This window comes from Sebastes umbrosus, chromosome 12 (assembly GCF_015220745.1).
Source record: "Sebastes umbrosus isolate fSebUmb1 chromosome 12, fSebUmb1.pri, whole genome shotgun sequence".
Classification (NCBI taxonomy): Eukaryota; Metazoa; Chordata; class Actinopteri; order Perciformes; family Sebastidae; genus Sebastes; species Sebastes umbrosus.
The window spans coordinates 26,869,484-26,889,518 of NC_051280.1; the positions used below are offsets into that span (position 1 = coordinate 26,869,484).

General features: G+C 42.1%; 1 protein-coding gene across 1 annotated transcript; it reads right to left on the minus strand.

Annotated features, from left to right (window-relative positions):
- Positions 1 to 361: 361 nt before the first annotated feature.
- Positions 362 to 11,590, minus strand: LOC119498130 (solute carrier family 22 member 13-like). The gene is made up of 10 exons (XM_037786669.1): positions 10,979 to 11,590; positions 10,788 to 10,891; positions 10,525 to 10,679; positions 10,097 to 10,265; positions 4,012 to 4,138; positions 3,534 to 3,628; positions 3,195 to 3,409; positions 2,766 to 2,874; positions 2,061 to 2,267; positions 362 to 1,642 (listed from the first exon to the last, which is right to left on the minus strand). The coding sequence occupies exons 1-10, from the start codon at positions 11,351 to 11,353 to the stop codon at positions 1,564 to 1,566; spliced, it is 1,635 nt and encodes a 544-aa protein (XP_037642597.1). The 5' UTR covers positions 11,354 to 11,590; the 3' UTR covers positions 362 to 1,563.
- Between the last annotated feature and the right edge of the window lie 8,445 nt (positions 11,591 to 20,035).

Here is a 20,035-nt window from a genome sequence, read left to right on the forward strand (position 1 = left end):
GAAAAAACAGAGCCATGTGTTTCTGAAAGTTTTCAACCAGCACCATGAAATATTTTTTATTGAAGCAACAATTATAAAAGTCATCATAGATTGAGTTACAAGGCTTTTAACAACAGCTATGTGTGTTGCAAAAAAAAAAAATGATTGACCTGAAATGACACCTTGCTAACAACAGTATCAGCCTACATTACCCCCCCTCAGTGACCTATACACTGGTCGGCTCTGTAAAAAAGCCAGCTGTATTTCCAAATGTTTGTTTTTCACTGCAAAGAGCTGCTAAACTGTTTTTCGTTGTTTTCAATGACAATGACAATAAAGTATATCTATCTATCTATCTATCTATCTATCTATCTATCTACATTTTATTGGTGCTTGAAGAGATTGATCTTTGAAGGCTATTACACCTCTCTGTAGTTACAGGCTATCATATAGTCTGTTATTATTGGTTATAGCCTACATGTGAAGAAAAGATAAAATCTGTGGCACAAAACACATGCTCTTAAAGTTCAGTTCAGACAACTGTTGTTGACAATAGTATCAGTAGTTAAAGCATCATAATATCATGTATGCAAAGTCAGGGGAGGAAGTAACGGATTACATTTTTTGTACTTGTACTATTTTAAAGTACGTTTAAAAAAACAGTAATTTTACTTTAAAGGGTTTGTTACCTTGTGAGCATGAATGTTGTCAGTAACATCAAGAGCTATCAGCGCTTACGATTTGAGATTTTTGACATCTCAAGTGAGATCTTGAGATCTGAGATATCTTGTGTGCTGACATTTGGCCTGAGGGTGGCACAACAAGAAAACCAATGGAGTGTCCAAAATGGAAAGCATGAAAGTACTCCGTAAGTTTCATGCCAATCTTCTAATTAGAATTTGATTTGTCTTGCGTACAGGTGGAAATTTGGTGGCTCGAGGAATGCTCAGGGGAGGCACCAAAACATGAATATCGTCAGCAATGTGGCCAGTATTGCATGACAATGGGCCAATGTGGACTGACAGACCAGCTGACCAACAAGGCAAAAGAAAGCATGGCTCACATACCCCCGCTCACTGCTTGACCCCCACTAAAGTAGGGCCAAAGGTTTTGCCCTTTTGGAACTAATGGAATAAATGGGCATGAACTAATTAACAAATAGGCACCCTGGACTTTTAACCCCCAAAAGGCACAACTAGACCACACCGTCAACCATCATACCAAATTTGAAGTTCCTAAGCAAAATAGTTTTTGAGTTCTACTCCGGTAACCAAATTGAAGTCGAAAAAAATCTATTTTTTTGGCCAAAATGTCAAAAATGTTGGGCATCCTGGACTTCTAACCCCCAAAAGACACAACTAGACCACACTGTCAACCATCATACCAAATTAGAAGTTCCTAAGTTAAATAGTTTTCGAGTTATACTCCGGAAACAAAAGTGTGACACTCGAATGGACGGACGGCCGGAAAGACGGACAGAAGGATGGATGGAAGGACGGACGGACGGGCACGCGGAGCACTATATACCCCCGATTATGTTGTCGCAGGGGTATAATAAACATTTACCATCCTGAGTCTCTGCTGCTAGCAGAGTAAATATGAACTAGATTCCCTTTGTGCAGGCTTGTTTGATTCCCTTTGGTTCTTCAGGCTTGTCTTGTTTCTGTGGGAGAAAGGAATACACAGAAGAGTATGTTAGTTCGGTTGGATTGGTGTCCCAATGTGGGGCGTTCTGTTACATGCTACCTTTTCTGTATTTCATTTGAATCTTTTAAAAAAAAAAAAAAAACTACAGAAAGAAAATGAGTTGTTTGACAGTCCTCCCTAAAGTAAAATTTAAATTCCTACAAAATGTTTGCACTATTTATCATTTTCCCCCTTAAAACCTATAATAAAAGCTGTCTTGTCTTTATACTAAGAACTGGATTAAGTCAAAGTGTTTCTATAGATTTACAAACAGACTTATCTACAGTAATTCACACATGCAGTTGTTATACTGCACACTAACAAGGACAAGTGTATGACTGTACAGAGTCTTCATGAAGATGTTATCGGGAGACGCCGCCGGCTTGCAGCTTTACCTGTTGCCCTCGGCCTCATCGGTCGAATCAGGAAGGTCTTTTCTCCTGGTCTCAGGAAGCACGAAGCTAAGAGCTCCACTGATCAGTGTAAGGCTGCTGAAAATGATGGTGGGTATGGACCAGTGGTACACGGCCAACATGTTGAGCAACGGGGACGTCAAACCACCAGCTCTGCTTGCAATGGAGCCCAAACCAGACGCTGTTTGTCTGAAACAGAAACTTACAGAGCTCAGACGTGCACATACTTTAAAGTATTCCATCATGGTGTTAGCAACCTTCTTTTCGGTAACACTTTATAATAACCATATTTTATAAATGGTGAATTGATAATTAATTAAACTTAGTAAATAGTTATTTTACTATTAACAAACAATGAAATGATAATTAGTAATGTTTACTAATTACTAGTAATGCTATAATTTCTGTTATTTTATCATATGTTTGTGTAATATGAAATAATTTGTGGATCGGTGACAAGGGACAACCCTGGCAAAGGCCAACACCCACCGGAAACATGTTTGACTTTGTGCCGAGCATACGGACACAGCTCTCCCTTTGTTAGCAGACAAGCCAACAGTAAACATATTGGTGTCACAACGAATCAGAGGCAAGTGCTATATTACTATGTTATTGTATATATCACTCTTATGAACACAGTGAGAACAGTGAGATGGAGAAACTCAGATGGAGATGGGGACGGCTTACCGAAAAGATGTTGGGAACAGTTCCTGTACATACACATTGCATACGGATCCTGCCCAGATTGAGAAAAAACGTCCTGAGGTTGCTAACGTGGTAACAGCAACAGCATTACCTAGAGGAGAATAACACAGTGTCGGATAAATGAAAAATTACTGTAGAACAAACAACCATGCTAGCGACCCTATGAGGTTGAAAATGCCAACTTGCTGGTTGAGCTAGAGGAAAAAAACACTAATATCATCAGGGTAAACCATCTGGGAACCATGAATATCTGTATAGCCTACTAAATTTTATGGCAACCCATCCAGAGATATTTCACCTGTGTGCACCAAAGAGGTGCACTGACTAACAACCGTTACCTCCCTAGCCACTAGCTGCTGTTGTATCTAAAAACAGACAGAAACCAGAGAAACACCATCTGAAGTGCTTTACCTTTAGGAACAGCTAGGATTAAGATGCACATGAAGCCCCCAATCAGAAGAGTTGACATCAGTGACACTTTTCTCCCCACTGCTTCTAACAGCCAGATGCAAAGTATATGAGCTGGTAGTTCAGTCAGACCAAACATAAACTGCGTCAGGAAGACGTCCAAGCCAAACTTTCCCACATTGAATGAAAGGCTGTAGAAGGCAACATTCAGTGAGAACCTGAAAAACAGAACAAGTATTAAACCATTTGAAATATGAATTGCAAAATGTATTATTACTTAAGCATCTCAATGCATAATTTATAGGCTCAGAGTTGTTATGTGTATCATAAAACGTAACTTACCATGCCAATATTATGGTAAAGAAATACTTTCTTAGCACAGATGATTGCATGAGAACTATTATGCCTCCCCTTTTCTCCGTTTTTTTCTCAACAATCTGTAATGCACAGGGGGCGGACATAATATCATGCTAACATTTGCTTATGTTAGAAAATCATGTCATCCAACAGCCTTGCAAAAAGTATTCAGTCTTTGTTCACACTGTGTCAGAGAGGCGACACACTGCAATCCAGTACAGTCGAATTGATTGTAATGTTTCCAAACCATGATAATCCAATACAACGTTTGCCTCAAAAGTTGAGTCAAGACCTCTCTGGCACAGTTCAGAGACTGTTCATTATATTGTAGACATGTTCATATATAATAGTATTTTCACCATAAATACACATCATGTGTTTGCTATTACCGGTATATGTAATATTCAATTTAAGTGTTGATACAATGGCAAAAAAAAAAATTTTTTTTGTGAAGGATCAGTACCAGCAGAGATTCCAGCAGAGACTCTGGAACAGTGCGTTTGTTGATGGCTGCCACTTTGGTAATCAGCTGTTTAGCCTCTTCTGTCCTTCCTCTGTCCAACAACCACCTGGCTGACTCTGGAATAAACCTGTCAGAAATGAAGGTTACGATATTTTAACCCTAGTTCTATAAACACAGGCGGAGCCCTCTTCTGGACTCTTTGGGTAATACTTTCCTCCAATCATGAGCATGCATTCGCCCACTGCATAAGCATATCCTGCCAATCAGGATGTGCCTACCCGAATACGTGCCATCCTATTCCCTCCTCAGCAAGTGGCAGAGGAGCGGCAGGGCCCCCTTGGTAGAGGGCTCCGCCTGTGCTTATAGAACTAGGGTTACAATATCTTAAACTTGTAGGCTCCGCCCTCTACTGGACTCTATGGAAACAGTGATGAATGCAAGACCTGCCGCAACATATCATTGACACAACCACACTGATCCCAACCGGCTAGAGGTTAGTCACAGCAGCCCAGCTTCTTTATAATCTATGCCGCCACAGAGGAGAAGTAGTTTAGTTATGGCCTAGCCCTGCTGGGGTCAAAAAGAGGGCAGGTCTTTGGTCTGAAGGTAGCCCCACTGCGGTCACCACAAAGGAGCAAGCAACTGGGGTGAACTAACAGGGCGGTTAATTCACACACTCTCTTTGCTGAGCTCAATGCAAGCAGCAAAGCTGTCTTGAATGACAACGCCTCCGGAGAGGAGCGCTCCAAGGGCTCAAAGGGACCCTTCACCAAGGCCTTGAGCACCAATGGCAGTTCCTACTGCAGGGAGGAGGCACGCATCTCCTGGCCCACTGCAAGGACTGCTTCATAAGAGGGTGACCAATGACCGGTCTGTCGCCAAAACCCTCATGGCAGGACGAAATTCATACACTTTAACAGTTGCAGGAGACAGCCTTCTATCCTGCTTCCTGCTCTTCCTCCTGTGCAGACGCTTCGCTGAGTTGCTCTTCGCTTTGCTTTCTTTTTATCATTGCTATGCTTATCTTTCGCTACTAAATTTTTGGAAAACGGGTCCTGGATACTTACAAATCACTGGGAGTTTAATTTATGAAAGAAACTGAAGGCTACCACTATTTTAAAAACTGTTTTACTTTGTGAGCGTGGCCTATCAGCAGCACAAGCCTGTACTATAGTGAACGGGAGCGAGGTGCTTGGCTAAAGCTAATCAGTAGCAAGATGCCTCCCTTCTCCACGGATGACTACTACAAACTTCTACAGAAGATAGCAGTGCTGGAAACAAAGATTATCCGGCTCGAAGTGAATGCGGAGGTGAATGGACTATGTGGGAATGAAACCACTCTACCACTGATTCAAAACAGTGAACTGGAACAGGCTAATAGAAAGCTAATTAGCACCAACAAGACCACCAAGAATCAAGAGGGCAATAAATCGTCTAGTAGTCCTCCCTGGAACGCTCTTGGTGCAAAGCCAAAGCGTAAATCATGTCCCTGGGAAATGGGAGGAAAACTTACAGGCAGAACCCAGCACCCTCAGATATATGATGCGACCGGCTGGCCTGCATTAGCATCCGAGCATAGTGCCTCATCAACCCCTGTACAAAGTAAGGTCCAACCGTGGACAACTGTGAAAGGAAGGATGAGTAACAAACCTCCCCAACAAAGAAGTTTGCAACTGGAGAACAGATTTGCTCCACTGTTGCAGGACCCTGGATCTCGATCTGATGCCCTGGATAATCTCAACTCTTCACACAGCAGGGTAAGAACCAAAAGCAACTCTGAAGGTAAAAGGCTACAGGGAAAGCTAACAACTGGGCCTCAAACTCAAACTCTGATTGTGGGTGATGCTGCTGTTAAAGATGTGAAAAGCATGTGGAGTAAAGACATCAAAGTACTCTGTTTTCCCAAAGATATGGTCTCTGATCTGGCAGAAAGAATCCTGGATATTGTGACTGCACACCCAAATGTGAAAAATGTGGTATTGCACATTGGGTCGAATGATGTTGTGAAACAACAGTCTGAAGTGCCGAAACGGGACTTTACTGGTCTGCTAAACACGGTCAGCTCTGTGAATGCTCAGGTGTTTATCAGTGGACCCCTGCCGCCGATCAGAAGAGGAGTCGAGAGATTCAGCAGATTGCTGGGACTGAACACATGGCTTTCAACAGCATGTAAATCCCACTCAGTGCATTTTATTGACAATTTTAACTTTTTTTGGGACCGCAGACATCTCTTCAAGGCAGATGGACTCTGCCTAAACAAGTCAGGAGTAAAATTGTTCAACTCCAACCTATTCTACTTCCTGCGTCATTCATCTGTTCCCTCTGCCAAGGACGCGAGACAAGAGGAATCACCACTGGACGAAGACACAACACAATGTGCCAGGGGACCTCAAGGAGAATCATTTCACCCCCCACCACCAGCCAGCCCTGGGATACAGCAGAGACAAGAGGAGGCGTCCTCATCCTCACTTATCACCCTTTCTCCCTCCTCCCCCCTCTTGGAGTTCACTGACCACATGAAGGAGCTGGTCAATGCTGGAACTAAACTTACTCCCCGCCCTACACCCATTTTCTCTCCCATGATCCCCCCACGAGGTCGACCTCGAACAACTTTGGCACCATCTCCACAAACACGACACCCACCACCTCCATCCCCTCCACAATGGAATCAGCCTCTGTCTCCGCAGCCTGATAAGGATGTTCCTTTACAAAATGTTGCAAGCACAGATTGATATGTGCTGGGTCCAGGCTTTAAGGCTAATGATACACGTGACTGTTTCCAGGATAAGCTGGGGCCCTGTGTGATGAGAGCTTCTTCTATCTCAGTTCTAATAAGTAGTAGAAAAAGAATGGTGAATCTGCAAAGAAACAGGAAGATTTTTACTGATTGTGCTAATTTATCAAATTTAGCATTGATTCCTTGCCAGCCAAACCATGTCCCAAAAAATAATAATAATGCTTCTAGCACATTAAAGCTAGCCCTGTTAAATGTCAGGTCTTTGGCAGGAAAAAGTTTTTTAATCAATGATTTTATTATTGAGCACAAGCTTGATTTTATGTTTTTAACTGAAACTTGGTTAGACCAAAATAACAGTGCAGCTGTTCTTATCGAGTCAACTCCTCCCAACTTTAGTTTTATGAGCGAAGCTAGAATGCATAAGAAAGGAGGTGGAGTTGCCATACTGTTTAATGATTCTCTCCAATGCAAACAGATATCTTATGGACATTTTGCTTCTTTTGAATATGTCGCTCTTCAGCTGAACTCCTCTTCTCGAGCTTTGTTTCTCAATATCTACAGGCCACCTAAATACTGTGCAAACTTTTTTGATGATTTTACTGAACTGCTGTCTGTAATTTGTGTTGACTTTGACTGTGTAGTCATTGTTGGTGATTTTAACATCCATGTTGACAACCAACAGGACAGAGGGGCCAAAGAACTGTGTCAGGTTCTTGATAACTATGGAATGAGTCAGCATGTGACAGAGCCCACACACAATAGGGGACACACTTTGGACTTAATCATATCAAAGGGCCTGAACATTTCCAAGGTTGTAGTGATGGATGTTGCTCTGTCTGATCATTCCTGTGTATTCTTTGAGAGTACTCTTCCTGTGCACAGAAATGATAAGACAGAGGTAATCACAAAAAGGTATATCACTGAAAATACCAGTGATCAATTTGTTCAGGCTTTCTCTTCCACACCCACCCTCCCCTGGACCTCTGTCAATGAGCTTGTAGATAATTTCAATTCTAAAATGACAAATGTTATTGATACCATTGCACCCACCACGGTGAAGATTGTCTCTGGTAAGAAAAAATCTCCATGGAGAAATACCATGTTGGTAAGAAATGAAAAAAGAGAGTGTCGAAAAGCTGAACGCCAGTGGCGGAAAACAAATCTACAAGTTCATTATGACATCTATAAAGAGAGACTTTGCATTTATAATTCAGAACTGAAAAATGCAAGGCGGTCCTTCTTCTCTGACATCATCACCAAAAACAATAACAATGCACGTGCCCTATTTGCTACTGTCGACAGGCTAACAAACCCTCCTGTGTCAGTAGCCTCTGAACTTTTATCCTCCAGGGCCTGCAATGAATTTGCTTCCTTTTTTACAGAAAAAATTCACAAAATCAGACAAGCAGTCACTTCCTCCATAGCAGGTACAGGATGTTTGTTTCCCCTGCGTCCACTTAAACCTGGCGCAAATACCATGACACAGTTTTATCCAATAAATCAGACATACCTGGAGGAAATCATACAACATCTAAAATCCTCCTCATGCTGCCTTGACATTCTGCCAACAGGCCTTAAAAAAAGTATCAGATTGTATGGTCTCAGAGCTTTTACAGATTGTTAATGCATCTCTTGTTTCAGGAGTCTTCCCACAGGCCCTGAAAACTGCTGTCATCAAACCACTCCTCAAAAAGAACAATCTGGACTCATCAGTAGTAAATAATTACAGACCGATATCAAATCTTCCATTCTTGTCTAAAATAATTGAAAAAACAGTTTTTCAAAAATTAAATAGCTTTCTGGCACTAAACAACTCTTTTGATGTCTTCCAGTCAGGTTTTCGACGAAACCACAGCACTGAGACTGCTCTTGTTAAGGTCTTCAATGACATCCGATTGAACACAGACAGTGGTAGAACTACGGTTTTAGTTTTACTGGATCTCAGTGCTGCATTCGACACGGTTGACCATAATATATTACTAGACCGACTGGAAAACTGGGTGGGTATTTCTGGCATAGCACTCAGCTGGTTTAAATCCTACCTAAAAGACAGGGACTTCTTTGTGTCTATAGGTAATTGTAAATCTGAGCTGAACAAAATCACATGCGGAGTTCCCCAAGGCTCCATCTTGGGGCCTCTTTTGTTTAACATCTACATGCTCCCACTGGGTCAGATTTTTGAGAACAACAAAATAAATTACCATAACTATGCAGACGACACACAAATTTACATAACTCTATCACCAGGAGACTACAGTCCAATACAAGCACTGAGTGAGTGCATTGAACAAGTCAATAATTGGATGTGCCAGAATTTTCTTCAGCTGAACAAAGACAAAACTGAGGTCGTAGTTTTTGGAGCCAAAAAAGAAAGATTAAAGGTTAGTGCTCACCTACAATCTGTGATGTTAAAAAGCTCAGACCAAGCCAGAAACCTTGGTGTAGTCATGGACTCAGACCTGAGCTTTAACAGCCATATTAAGACAATTACAAAGACAGCCTTCTATCACCTGAAGAATATAAGAAGAATTAGAGAACTGATGTCTCAGCAGCTGCTGCTGGTTTACAAAGCACTAAATGGTTTAGGGCCAAAATACATTTCTGATCTTCTGCTGTGTTATGAACCATCCAGACCTCTCAGGTCATCTGGATCAGGTCTGCTTAGTGTCCCCAGAGTCAGAACTAAACATGCAGAAGCAGCATTCAGTTTTTATGCACCAAATATTTGAAACAAGCTCCCAGAAACCTGCAGGACCGCTCCAACTCTCACTTCTTTTAAAACAAAGCTTAAAACTTTCCTGTTTGCGGGTGCCTTTTATTCTGACACTGCACTATAACTTCTACTCTTTTGAGTTTTATGCAATTTTAGTTTCTATCCTAGCTTTTATTTTTAGCTTGTTTTTATTTTCTAATTTTTAATGTTTTAATGTTTTTATGTTTTTATAACTGTTTTAATTATTTCTTAATGTTCTTTTGCATTTTGTCGCAATGTTCTTGAATGTTTCTGTAAAGCACTTTGAATTGCCCTGTTGTTGAAATGTGCTATACAAATAAAGCTGCCTTGCCTTGCCTTGCCTTGCCTTCTATCCATCAAATGCTGCAAAAAAAAGAGAGAATAGACCCAACTGCACAGGACACGGGATCCAGCCTACTCCATACATATTCGGATAGGCCAGACCTGATTGCCAGGCTGCGCTTATGCAAATGTTTAGTGGGCGAATGCGTGCTTGTGATAGGAGGAGAGTATTACCCACAGAGTCCAGTAAAGTGTGGAGCCTTTGTGACAGTGATTTATCAGTAATCTGTAATTTACTTTAAAAACAACAGTAAAATAGTTAATGCACACACCATATGTAAATAGCAACAACTGCAAGAATAGCTGCTGCGATTGGTTGAGCCAGTCTCCAGTCTCTGATGAAGTAGATCACACCAGCGAGGATGCACTGTCCAACTGCAGTAAATAGCTGAGTCACGCATGTACCCAATGATCTTTTGGCCGTCCCGATCCACTCAGTGACTAGAAACAGTAAATCAATGGCAGTCAAACTTGAATTCATTACGCTGACACCTCTACCCCTGCCAAGAATTATGGAGCCTCAAAACTGACAAAAACTTGCTGGCTAAAATGCTTTAGCTACTGTCACAAGAATTACAGTGATGTTACAGCAGTATACAGTACAGTATATGGATGATGACCATTATCTTTAAGATGAAAGGTAGCTTCAGAAACTGGCTAAAGAAACCGTCTTCAAATGTAAGATAATGGAGTACACTACCTAATATGACGCAGTTCACTCGAAAACCTCCATAGCCAATTCCCACCATGAACTGGGATGCCAAATATAAATAGAAGTTGGGACATAATCCAGTTGTTACAGTAAATATGAGCATCAAAATGACTGGAATCTGAGTTGCTCGTTTACGACCAAACCTGTAACAGATAAAATTCCTTCAGTCAGCATAACCATCTCTTTCTTTATGTGATGGATTTTCATTGATGATACAGCATCAAGAACACTTTCAAGTAGGCTACACTTACGATTCAGCAAAAGGTCCAAATAAGAGACAACCAAGAAGAATGCCAGCCATCAACATGGCTCGTGCCATTTCCAACAAATTAGCCCGGTCACAAACTAGATCAAACTGTAGAAATATGAAACAAAATGGTTAATTACGGATAATTTAATATTTGTATATTATAAATGACCATGAGACAGGTCTATGACTTACATCAGTGACTATGGTGGCTTCATACAGCGTGTTGAAGTACACCCATCCATTCTGGCACCCTGTGGTGTCATTGAGTCCGTACTCCCTGATGGCACCAATGTCCCAGTCCACAGGGACAAACATCCGACACCTGCTGAAGGTCCCATCCTCCTCCCGGGGCAGAGTCAGGTTCAGCTGCTCCTCTGTGGTCAGGTTAGAGTCAGTCTGAAGGATCCAGTCTGTCTTACAGTGTCGCTCTGGATCGGACTGAATGAAAAATACACTGGATAAGAGAAAAGCAAAAATGACATTTGGGAAGGAAAGAGCAAAAAGAGTGATCTTCTGAAATAATCCAAACTCTCCTATATTCCTGAGAATCTCTCCAAAATCAGCCATGTTCAGAGGGATGACTTTCAGTTAGATATGCTGCCGTAGGATGAACTTTAAACGATGGCCATTAATGTTTAAACCCTGAACTGTGTTTCAGGAATGACGAGACATCATTTAAGTGCTGTGGTGGCAGTTTCTGTGGTTTCAAGACACAAACCAAGGTAACAACTTGTCTTTCAAGTAAATGTAATAAAAAAGCATATATTAATAAGAAAAGCTTCTGCAGATGGACTCACGAGCACAGCCACCTGAGTGGACTGTGGCAAGTGAGCCCCGAACACAAAGAGTAGTCAGGATTTATACATACATAAAGAAGAGAAAAATAGAAAGTGTATCATTACGTCAGCACAGAACAGACAACGGAGCATCACAAGACAACACATACTTTAGCCCTCTGTTGTTTATAGTCACAGAAGATAAAACCGTTGGGTCACTGTTTTAATGCTTATGGTGACAAGGTTGAACATGTGAGGCCCCGAGATTATCTAAAGGAACAGTGTTAAACTTTGGCCTACTCCTCGGGGTGTTGGAATGTCAACTGCAGATATGAAAATTGCCATTACAGTGGATATTTAATTACATAAAGAGGTGGTGTTATGATTATGTCACTTGGGTACCTTGTAATATCTTCATAACATATGTTTCTAGTTTAAAGTTTATTCGTCACATACACAACTATACAAGTATTATGCACAGTGAAATGCTTATGTACCATATGTTTGCTTTGGCCAGAAGCCCACAGTTAAATTGACCTCAGCATTCATTGATGAACAACTTTTTTTCATAATGGTCGTATTACAAACATTTTAGCAATCTTGCAAAATTCCCAAACAGTTTTTTTGAATGTTAGGGTGTCTTAACTCAGTATAGTCTGATATTTTCTGCACAGCTAATAATATAATCACATGCACAATGAATGATGATTCTTTGCAGACAGTCTACCATAACTTTTCTTATCTCTCATAGAAAGTGCTTTTACAATATGTGGACTTATCAAACCTTTCTGCTAGCACTTTCTTTTTGATTAAGTCCTAAAGCAGAATTGATAGATTGTTCATGAAGAAGTCAAACACTGAAGGTGTGTTGGATAATTTTTTATATAAGAGAAGACAGTTTGGTTTGCATTGAGATCACATTACTCCGTGCTCAAAAGAAACCAAAATATCAAAAATTAACAAACCCAATGACTTCTGCAGCTCTCTGTGCGTTTGATAAATCATTATCAGATTTGCTCATTGGGTCAACAAGTGCTTCCTCATTATACCTGTTGTGTAATTTACACAGGTACAATGGCAGGAGGCTTAAACAAAAGCACACTCCAGCTAAACTAAGAAATGTTCAGACTGACCACCCAACATCACCATCTGCTGGCACCAAGGATGCTGTGTGCAGTAAGAAACACAGTATAGTGAGTTTATAAACTAAACTGTTTGAAGACACAGGCATGCAGAGTCTCTCCCGCAGAGCTGTCACAGCAGTTAAACCCTCCTCGCTCTCTTCGTCCAGCTCATCGTCGCTCCACTCCCAACCGCTGTCCTCCGCCAAAACACTAGAATTACCACCTCGTTGTTGTATGCCTCCGCCAACCAGTAAAGTTCCAGTTTACATCATTGTCTGACCAAAATGTCATCACTTCATCATTTTTATCCTATATGTGTGAAATTGTCATAATTAGCATATGAATCAGGGCTGGCTTGAGGCAAAGGCCATAAAGGCGGGCGCCTAGGGTGCCACCTTCTGGGGGGCCCTGGTCGCCCTCAAAAATATAAATGAATAAATAAATAATTAAAAATGATTAAAAAAAAATAAAAATACCAGTGCCTTCCTCATTTTCTGAATTAAGGTTAACAAATGAACAAAGAAAAAAGAAAGAAAGAATATGTTTATTTATATTACAATAAATACATTTATTTCTGAAAATAAAAATCTGAATTTTTGTCTTAAAACCATTGTGATGTCTGATGTGTGTTGCGGTTTACGGGACTAGGGATAGGGTTCTGGGGGGTTGAACCCGAAATATATCAAAATACACACAATAAAACACTCACTAATCTTACATGTACATTGAAGGCACACATATAAAGCATACTTACATCTTAATTGATGCACATAACCTCTTACACAGCCAGCAAGACAACATTCATCCCACACATGTGCATCGAAGTCACTGCAGTGAACTAGCAGACCAGACTACAAAAACTGAACGAGCCAATGTACCACTTAACCGCTCCAAGTAGCTGATTGGCTCCTGACATGCTCGTTCACATGCTGTCCAATGAAATGAAGGGGCTGCTGTGCCTGAACTCCAAGTGAACTGCAAACCTTCTTAACAGCGGACGTGAGGTCACAGTGACTTGACCTTTGACCACCAAAATCTAATCAACCTCGAGTCCAAGAATGTGTAAAAATTTGAAGAAATTCCCACCAGGCGTTCCTGAGATATCACGTTCACGAGATCGGCAAAAAATATCAAAATAAACATATCTGTAGATGTGTTTACTGTAACAGTCAAGATCTTGGGATGCTTAAATTTGACTTTACTTGTATAGTTATGTCAACGGACCAGGAGGTGGTGCTATCGCAGTAGCATTTCAAATAGTTCAGGTTGCTGTCAACTCTCTTTAAAATAGACTGTTGTACTGTTCTGCTTGAATCAAGCTCTTAGCAGCTGTTTGGTTCACAAAAAAACACATTTTACCATTTACCTCCTTGCAGATAGTTTCCATTTTATTTGCAGATGTTTCCGATTTCCGCTGTTTAGACCTCTTCCGTCATCCTAATACATGTTGGATTTATTATGTACAAAAGTGCTTACAATGACCTACAATAACCTGATTGTTGGATTTGTTGTGTGTGAAGTGTTTGCGAGGACAGGGAGGATGTGAAGGAATTCCCCTCAGGGAGTCGTCACCTTCATGCGTGTTGGTTTATCTTCTAAGCAGCTGCAAGCTCAGAGTAAATCATAAACAAATACAAGTAAGTTTAAAGCATAATCAGTATCAATTTATTCCGAAGATATACTCATCAAAGTTGCACAGAGTTATTACAGAAGTTCTGGATTCATCAATGTGTCCCTGATACCATGCAACACGGTTTTCAGTTCGCAGAGAATGAACCCCGAGCTCTGCTATACGTTTACCTTTATACACATTAGCAGGCGAACCCTGGGGAAGGGGTCAGGCTTTCTGCAGACCCAATACACAACATTATTTGCATGGTCATCCTGTCCCTTCCCCCATCCGCTTTTACCCCCAAGGCCCTTTCATCCTTGTAGCTATTCCTTTTACAGGCCCACTCAACATTCCATCACGAGATAATCCATGTGATCATTCTTGCCCCGTCTTACATCAGTCAATTATCTGTAGACAGTCTAAGCCTAGTATTTAACACCAAACTCGCTAAACTCACAACATAATTAAGTTTGTTACACAACAACAGTTTTATCATGATATATTTCCAACAATTCCTCTTTTGAACTTGTCCAAGTTCACTTCTGTCCTAGAAATATATTCTCATGAGGCATTCATCATTATTATACTATATACAGTGTTACAGTTTTTTACACAGAGTTATCATCTACCACCTCGTCCTCTGAGTCATGATCATGGAACTCTATGTTGAGTAACCCCTGTGCTTCTGTTGGTGAACACATATTCATTTGATAGGCAGGTAGTTGATCAGGACGCCTTTTCTCTATGGCAGTTACTATAACCTTCTTTCCCAGATTTGTGTCTCATACAGCTCTTTTTAAGCATACAGATATAGAATGTATAACATAAGATGAATCATCACCAACGTTATTACCAAAATAGAAAAAGAAAATACAGTCGACTTGCCCGTCTGGCGACATCGAGATTTAAAATCTGAAAGTGATAGTTTTACCCTTTATAGTCCGATTAGCCCGTTCAACTTTGCCTTGCGATTCTGGGTGGTACACTGAGCCAAACTTATGTTGAAGACCTAAGACCGTTTCCACCGTCCTTAGGTCTTTGTTTTTGAAATGAGAACCATTATCGGATCTGATTAGTTTTGGAAAACCATGTTTTGGTATATAATCGTTAACCAGGCATTTTATGACTGATTTCGCGTCCTCTTTTCCAGTGGGATAGGCCTCAATCCACCTGGAAAAGGCATCCACAATTACCAAGAGAAACCTTTTCCCCACAGCCCGGACACCCATGTCAGTGAAATCCATAATCACTTGTTCCCCCGGACCCTGTGGTTTCAGATATGTGCCCACTGGAGGCTTGTCCGTGGGTCTTATGTTACACGCCTGACAAACAGCACACTGTTGTACAAAATCCACCACAACTTTCCTCTTTTGAGGGAACCACCATGCATCCAATGCGAACATCATTATTGCTACTCCTGCGTGGCATAAACCATGAGTCTGTTTCAACATTGACGGGATCCATCCCTCGGGCATGACAGTTTTTCCCATTCTTCTGCCATAAGCCAGTGAAACAATCAGAGGCACCTGCGTCTTCCCAGGATTTTTTTTCATGCTCGGGAGCGTCCTCCTGAGCTTTTTGTACATCATCTATAAAACTTCCTATGTTTTCAGCTAATAACATTATGCATTCAGCGACATACCCTGCAGCAGCCTTTGCTGCTTCATCGGCAGCGTTATTCCCAATGCTCTCTGGATCACTACCCTGTGAGTGTCCTTTTACCTTTACCACAGCCACCTTCTCCGGAAGGTGGACAGCAGCCAATAAGTCTTTCATGAGTCCTTCATGAGCCATAGATTTATTTCCGCTTGTTTTGAATCCTGCCTGGACCCAACCTGACATATCCCTGTGTATTGCGTTACATACATAAGCTGAATCTGTAAAAATATTGACAGTTTTACCCTCGGCCAATCTAAGAGCACATATCATGGCAGTTAGCTCAGCAGCTTGAGCTGATTGTTTGCCCTCAAGTGGGGCAGATGACATGGTTACAGGATTTGCACCGTCGTCAGTACAGGATACAACAGCATATTCAGCTTTAAGTCCCTCTGTAGGGTGCCTGAAACAGCAGCCGTCAGTGAAAAGGCTAAGATCAGGATTGGTTAGCGGTAAAGCGTCGAGTCCTGGTCTCAATTTCACAAAAGGTTCGGATTTTTCAGCACATAAATGTTTTTTCTCCCCCCCCTTCAACCATATTGTCTGCCATGTTACAGCCTTCGTGTACAAAGGAAACATGTGGTTTGATAATATCTGTAAGATCTTGGTTTGTCGCAATGGAGTGAGAGTGAAACACGCTGATGTAACGTAGGCTACAGTACTATGGGAAGTGAGAATTTGGAGTGGGTGGTGCATGACGATATGACCCACTTTCTCCACTATTTTAGCCAGTGCAGCTGCATATCTTACACAGGGACTAGCTCTCTGCTCTGGTGTGTCCAGTAAAATACTGCAGTAATAGAGTACTTTCCTGTCCCCTCTTTGCTTCTGAAATAGAACACCATGTGCTGTGGAGAGCTGTTCCGAAACGTCAAGATGAAAGGGCTGGGAGTAATCAGGGAGGGCTAAAGCAGCCGCCTCAGCCATCTCTTGTTTCAGTCTGATGAACCCCTCCTCCCCTTCTTGCGACCATTCCAGTTCTGCAGTAAGATTCCTCATCCCAGCCATAGTTACCATTTGTCTTAGTAACTGTGTGTCTCCTGCATAGTTAGGAATGTACTGTCTGGAATAACCAGTTAGACCTAGAAATGATAACATTTCCTTCACCGTTCGTGGTTTTGGGTGATGCAAAATCGACTCTCTGTGTGCAGGTGACATAGCAGTGCCTTTAGCTGTAATCATTCTTCCCAAGAATGATACCTGCGCTCTGCAACACTGGAGTTTTTCTTTAGAGACCTTATAGCCACAACTATGTAGTCTTAACAACAACACATGCGTTAAGGATAGACACACCTCGGCCGAGGGTGCTGCCACCAGCAAGTCGTCAACATACTGTACAATAAAACATCCTTCTGGGAGTTCCAACCCTTTTAAGTGTTGTCTCAATGTTTCATTAAAAATAGAGGGTGAGAGGATAAACCCCTGTGGTAAGACATTATAGGTTAATCTTTGTCCCTCATAGGTAAATGAAAAAATATCCTGTAAATGTTCTGCTAATGGTAGACAGAAAAAAGCATTAGCCAGATCTATACACGTAAAGAAGGTGTGAGCCGGAGTGAGCATTGAGAGAGCAGAGTGGGGGTTGGGCACTGGTGTGACTTGAGTCAACACCTCCTTGTTTATGACTCTAAGGTCATGAGCCATTCGATACGATCCAGAGGGCTTTATTACCGGCAGGATGGGCGTATTCCACTGTGAATACGATTTTCTTAACACCCCTGCTTTTATTAGGCCCTTAATGGTAGGAGAGATCCCTTTTGCTGCTTCTACTTTATGTTTGTATTGTGGTTTCCAAATGGGACAGTATGAGTTCATTTCAAAGGTCACTGGTTCCATATTGCATCTCCCCACATCGAATGGTCCTGTAGACCACAAAGAGGAAGGGAGAGTAGCCAACATGGAAGTAGCTCCTTCCCCATCGGTCATTTCACATCCGTGATGACGCTGCAACGAGACATTCTCACATCTTCCCCTTACGGTCCCAAAATATGATATTTTGTAATGTCTTCCTTGGTCAGCCACCCATACTCCCTTTAATGTGGTTTCCTCCCATCCGGTGAGGTGCCCTGCTTCTTTACACATATTTCCTAAGTCTTTTGCTTGATGTTTTGGAGCTAATGCTAACGAGATATGGGAAACAGCATAATCTGAAAGACGGTACCATTCCGTTTGCTCTGGGGTTAGGGACACTACAGCGGCCACCCCTTGTGGTCCTATTATAATGTCTGTCACCTGTAAACACCATCCTTTATCAGCTAACTGCTGTTGAAACTCATCTTGATATTGTAAGTCACTTTCCCTGTCATAATTTAGTGTGCAGTGGAGAGGATCAGGAACGGGGAGATAGGGATGAAGGGCTCGAATCCATGGTTGCCACTGTAGATAAAAAACCAGTAGAGGGTTTGGGTCATCCAAGAGAACCCAATATATCTCAGCCATGGGTTCTATGTCCTGTGGGTCTGATAGTTCTTTTAACATCATTTGATGTGTTTTCCCTGCTGACCCGGAACAGTGTACTATCTGTCCATTCGGGAATTCCACTGATATTCCTTCCTTGGAACAATGTACTGACGCTCCCAGTGCAGCCAGCACATCTCTTCCCAAAAGATCTCTAGGACATTCTGGTGCATATAAAAAAGAATGCATCAAACTCTGAGTTCCATTTTTAACAGTGAGGGGTACCGTAAAAGGTAACTGTTGTTCCTGGCCGGAAAACCCTAAAACAGACACATAGTGAGAGGATAGTTGGCACTGTGGTTCTGCCATTGTTGAATACCGGGCTCCGGTATCCACCATGAACCATCTTCTTTTTCCGTTCACTGTTAATTGTAAGCAAGGTTCGGCCAATCCCTGCTCTTTTCTGCTTTCTAGGCTTCCCTATAGTCCCCAGGGAGGGGGCTGTTGATAGAGGGAAGCCTGAACTGGTGCGTACTGCTGGTTGGGAGCCTGTGGGGGTGGGGGTGGCCCACCCTGACTCTGCTGCTGGTTGTTGCTGGGACATTCTCTTGCCCAATGATCCAGGCTTCCACATAGGAAGCAACCTCCTCCTCCAGGGGGTCCTCCTCTTCCTCTTCCTCTTCCTCGTCCTCCCCCCCTTCCTCTTCCTCTATTCTGTCCCTGTCTGTTCTGATAAGGTGCATATTGAAACGGGGGCAGGTGGTGGGGGGCCATACTGCTGGGGTGCGTAATATTGCGGATATGGTGAAACTGGAAGTGGGGGCAGGTGCGGGAGGTGGGATAGGTGCAGGTGTTTGCACCATTTGTTTCTGTTTTTGTTCTTCTTATCCTCTGTAGCACTGTCCCTAGCTGAGGCTAACTGTAGTTTCGCTAATTGTGCCACTATTTCCCTCATTTCCCCCATCTCACTATCTTTCTTATCCTCATGTTTGCTCCAATGATGTAGGAAGTGTGTTTCCCATTTCCCCACATCAGCCCCATGCATATCGGGATTATTATCCATAGCGTCTTTCACTCCGTGGGGTGCATACTTTAGGACTGCAGCCCTGAATGGGTGTTGGTGATTTACTTTATCTGGATTATGTCCAGATGCATCTGCCCATTCTTTTCTACACCTATTTAGATATTGTCTTCCGGATTCGTCTGGCTTTATTTTGAAGACCAAGCTATGTAATTTTCCTGCAGGTATGGGATATTTTGCCCTTATACTGTCCCCTAAAGGAGTGGCATAGCTTGCCCAGGGTCTGTCATCATTCACTCGAGTGGTGTTTGCTTCTTCCTCTAATTCTCTTTGAACCCATGTTGACACTCCTCCCCCGCCCATAAGTGCTCTCACATCTCCCATAGAGAGTTCCACACCCCGAGTCTGCGCGTCCAATGCTCTTAACCATGCTCCTCCTCCTTCTGTTAGTTCGGGCATTAAAGCCAAAATAGCCCCTTTATCTCCAGCCCCAAATGGCTGATATCGTGGGCCATTGGTACTCTGGATTATTGGGAGCATATACTCTTTACCTGTTTTCATTACTTTATTATCTTTTCCTCGTCTTCTCAAATCATACCCATGTAGTGGCCCACCATCGGTGTCTAATTGGGCAGTAAATCGTCCAGACAGTATACCAGGTTC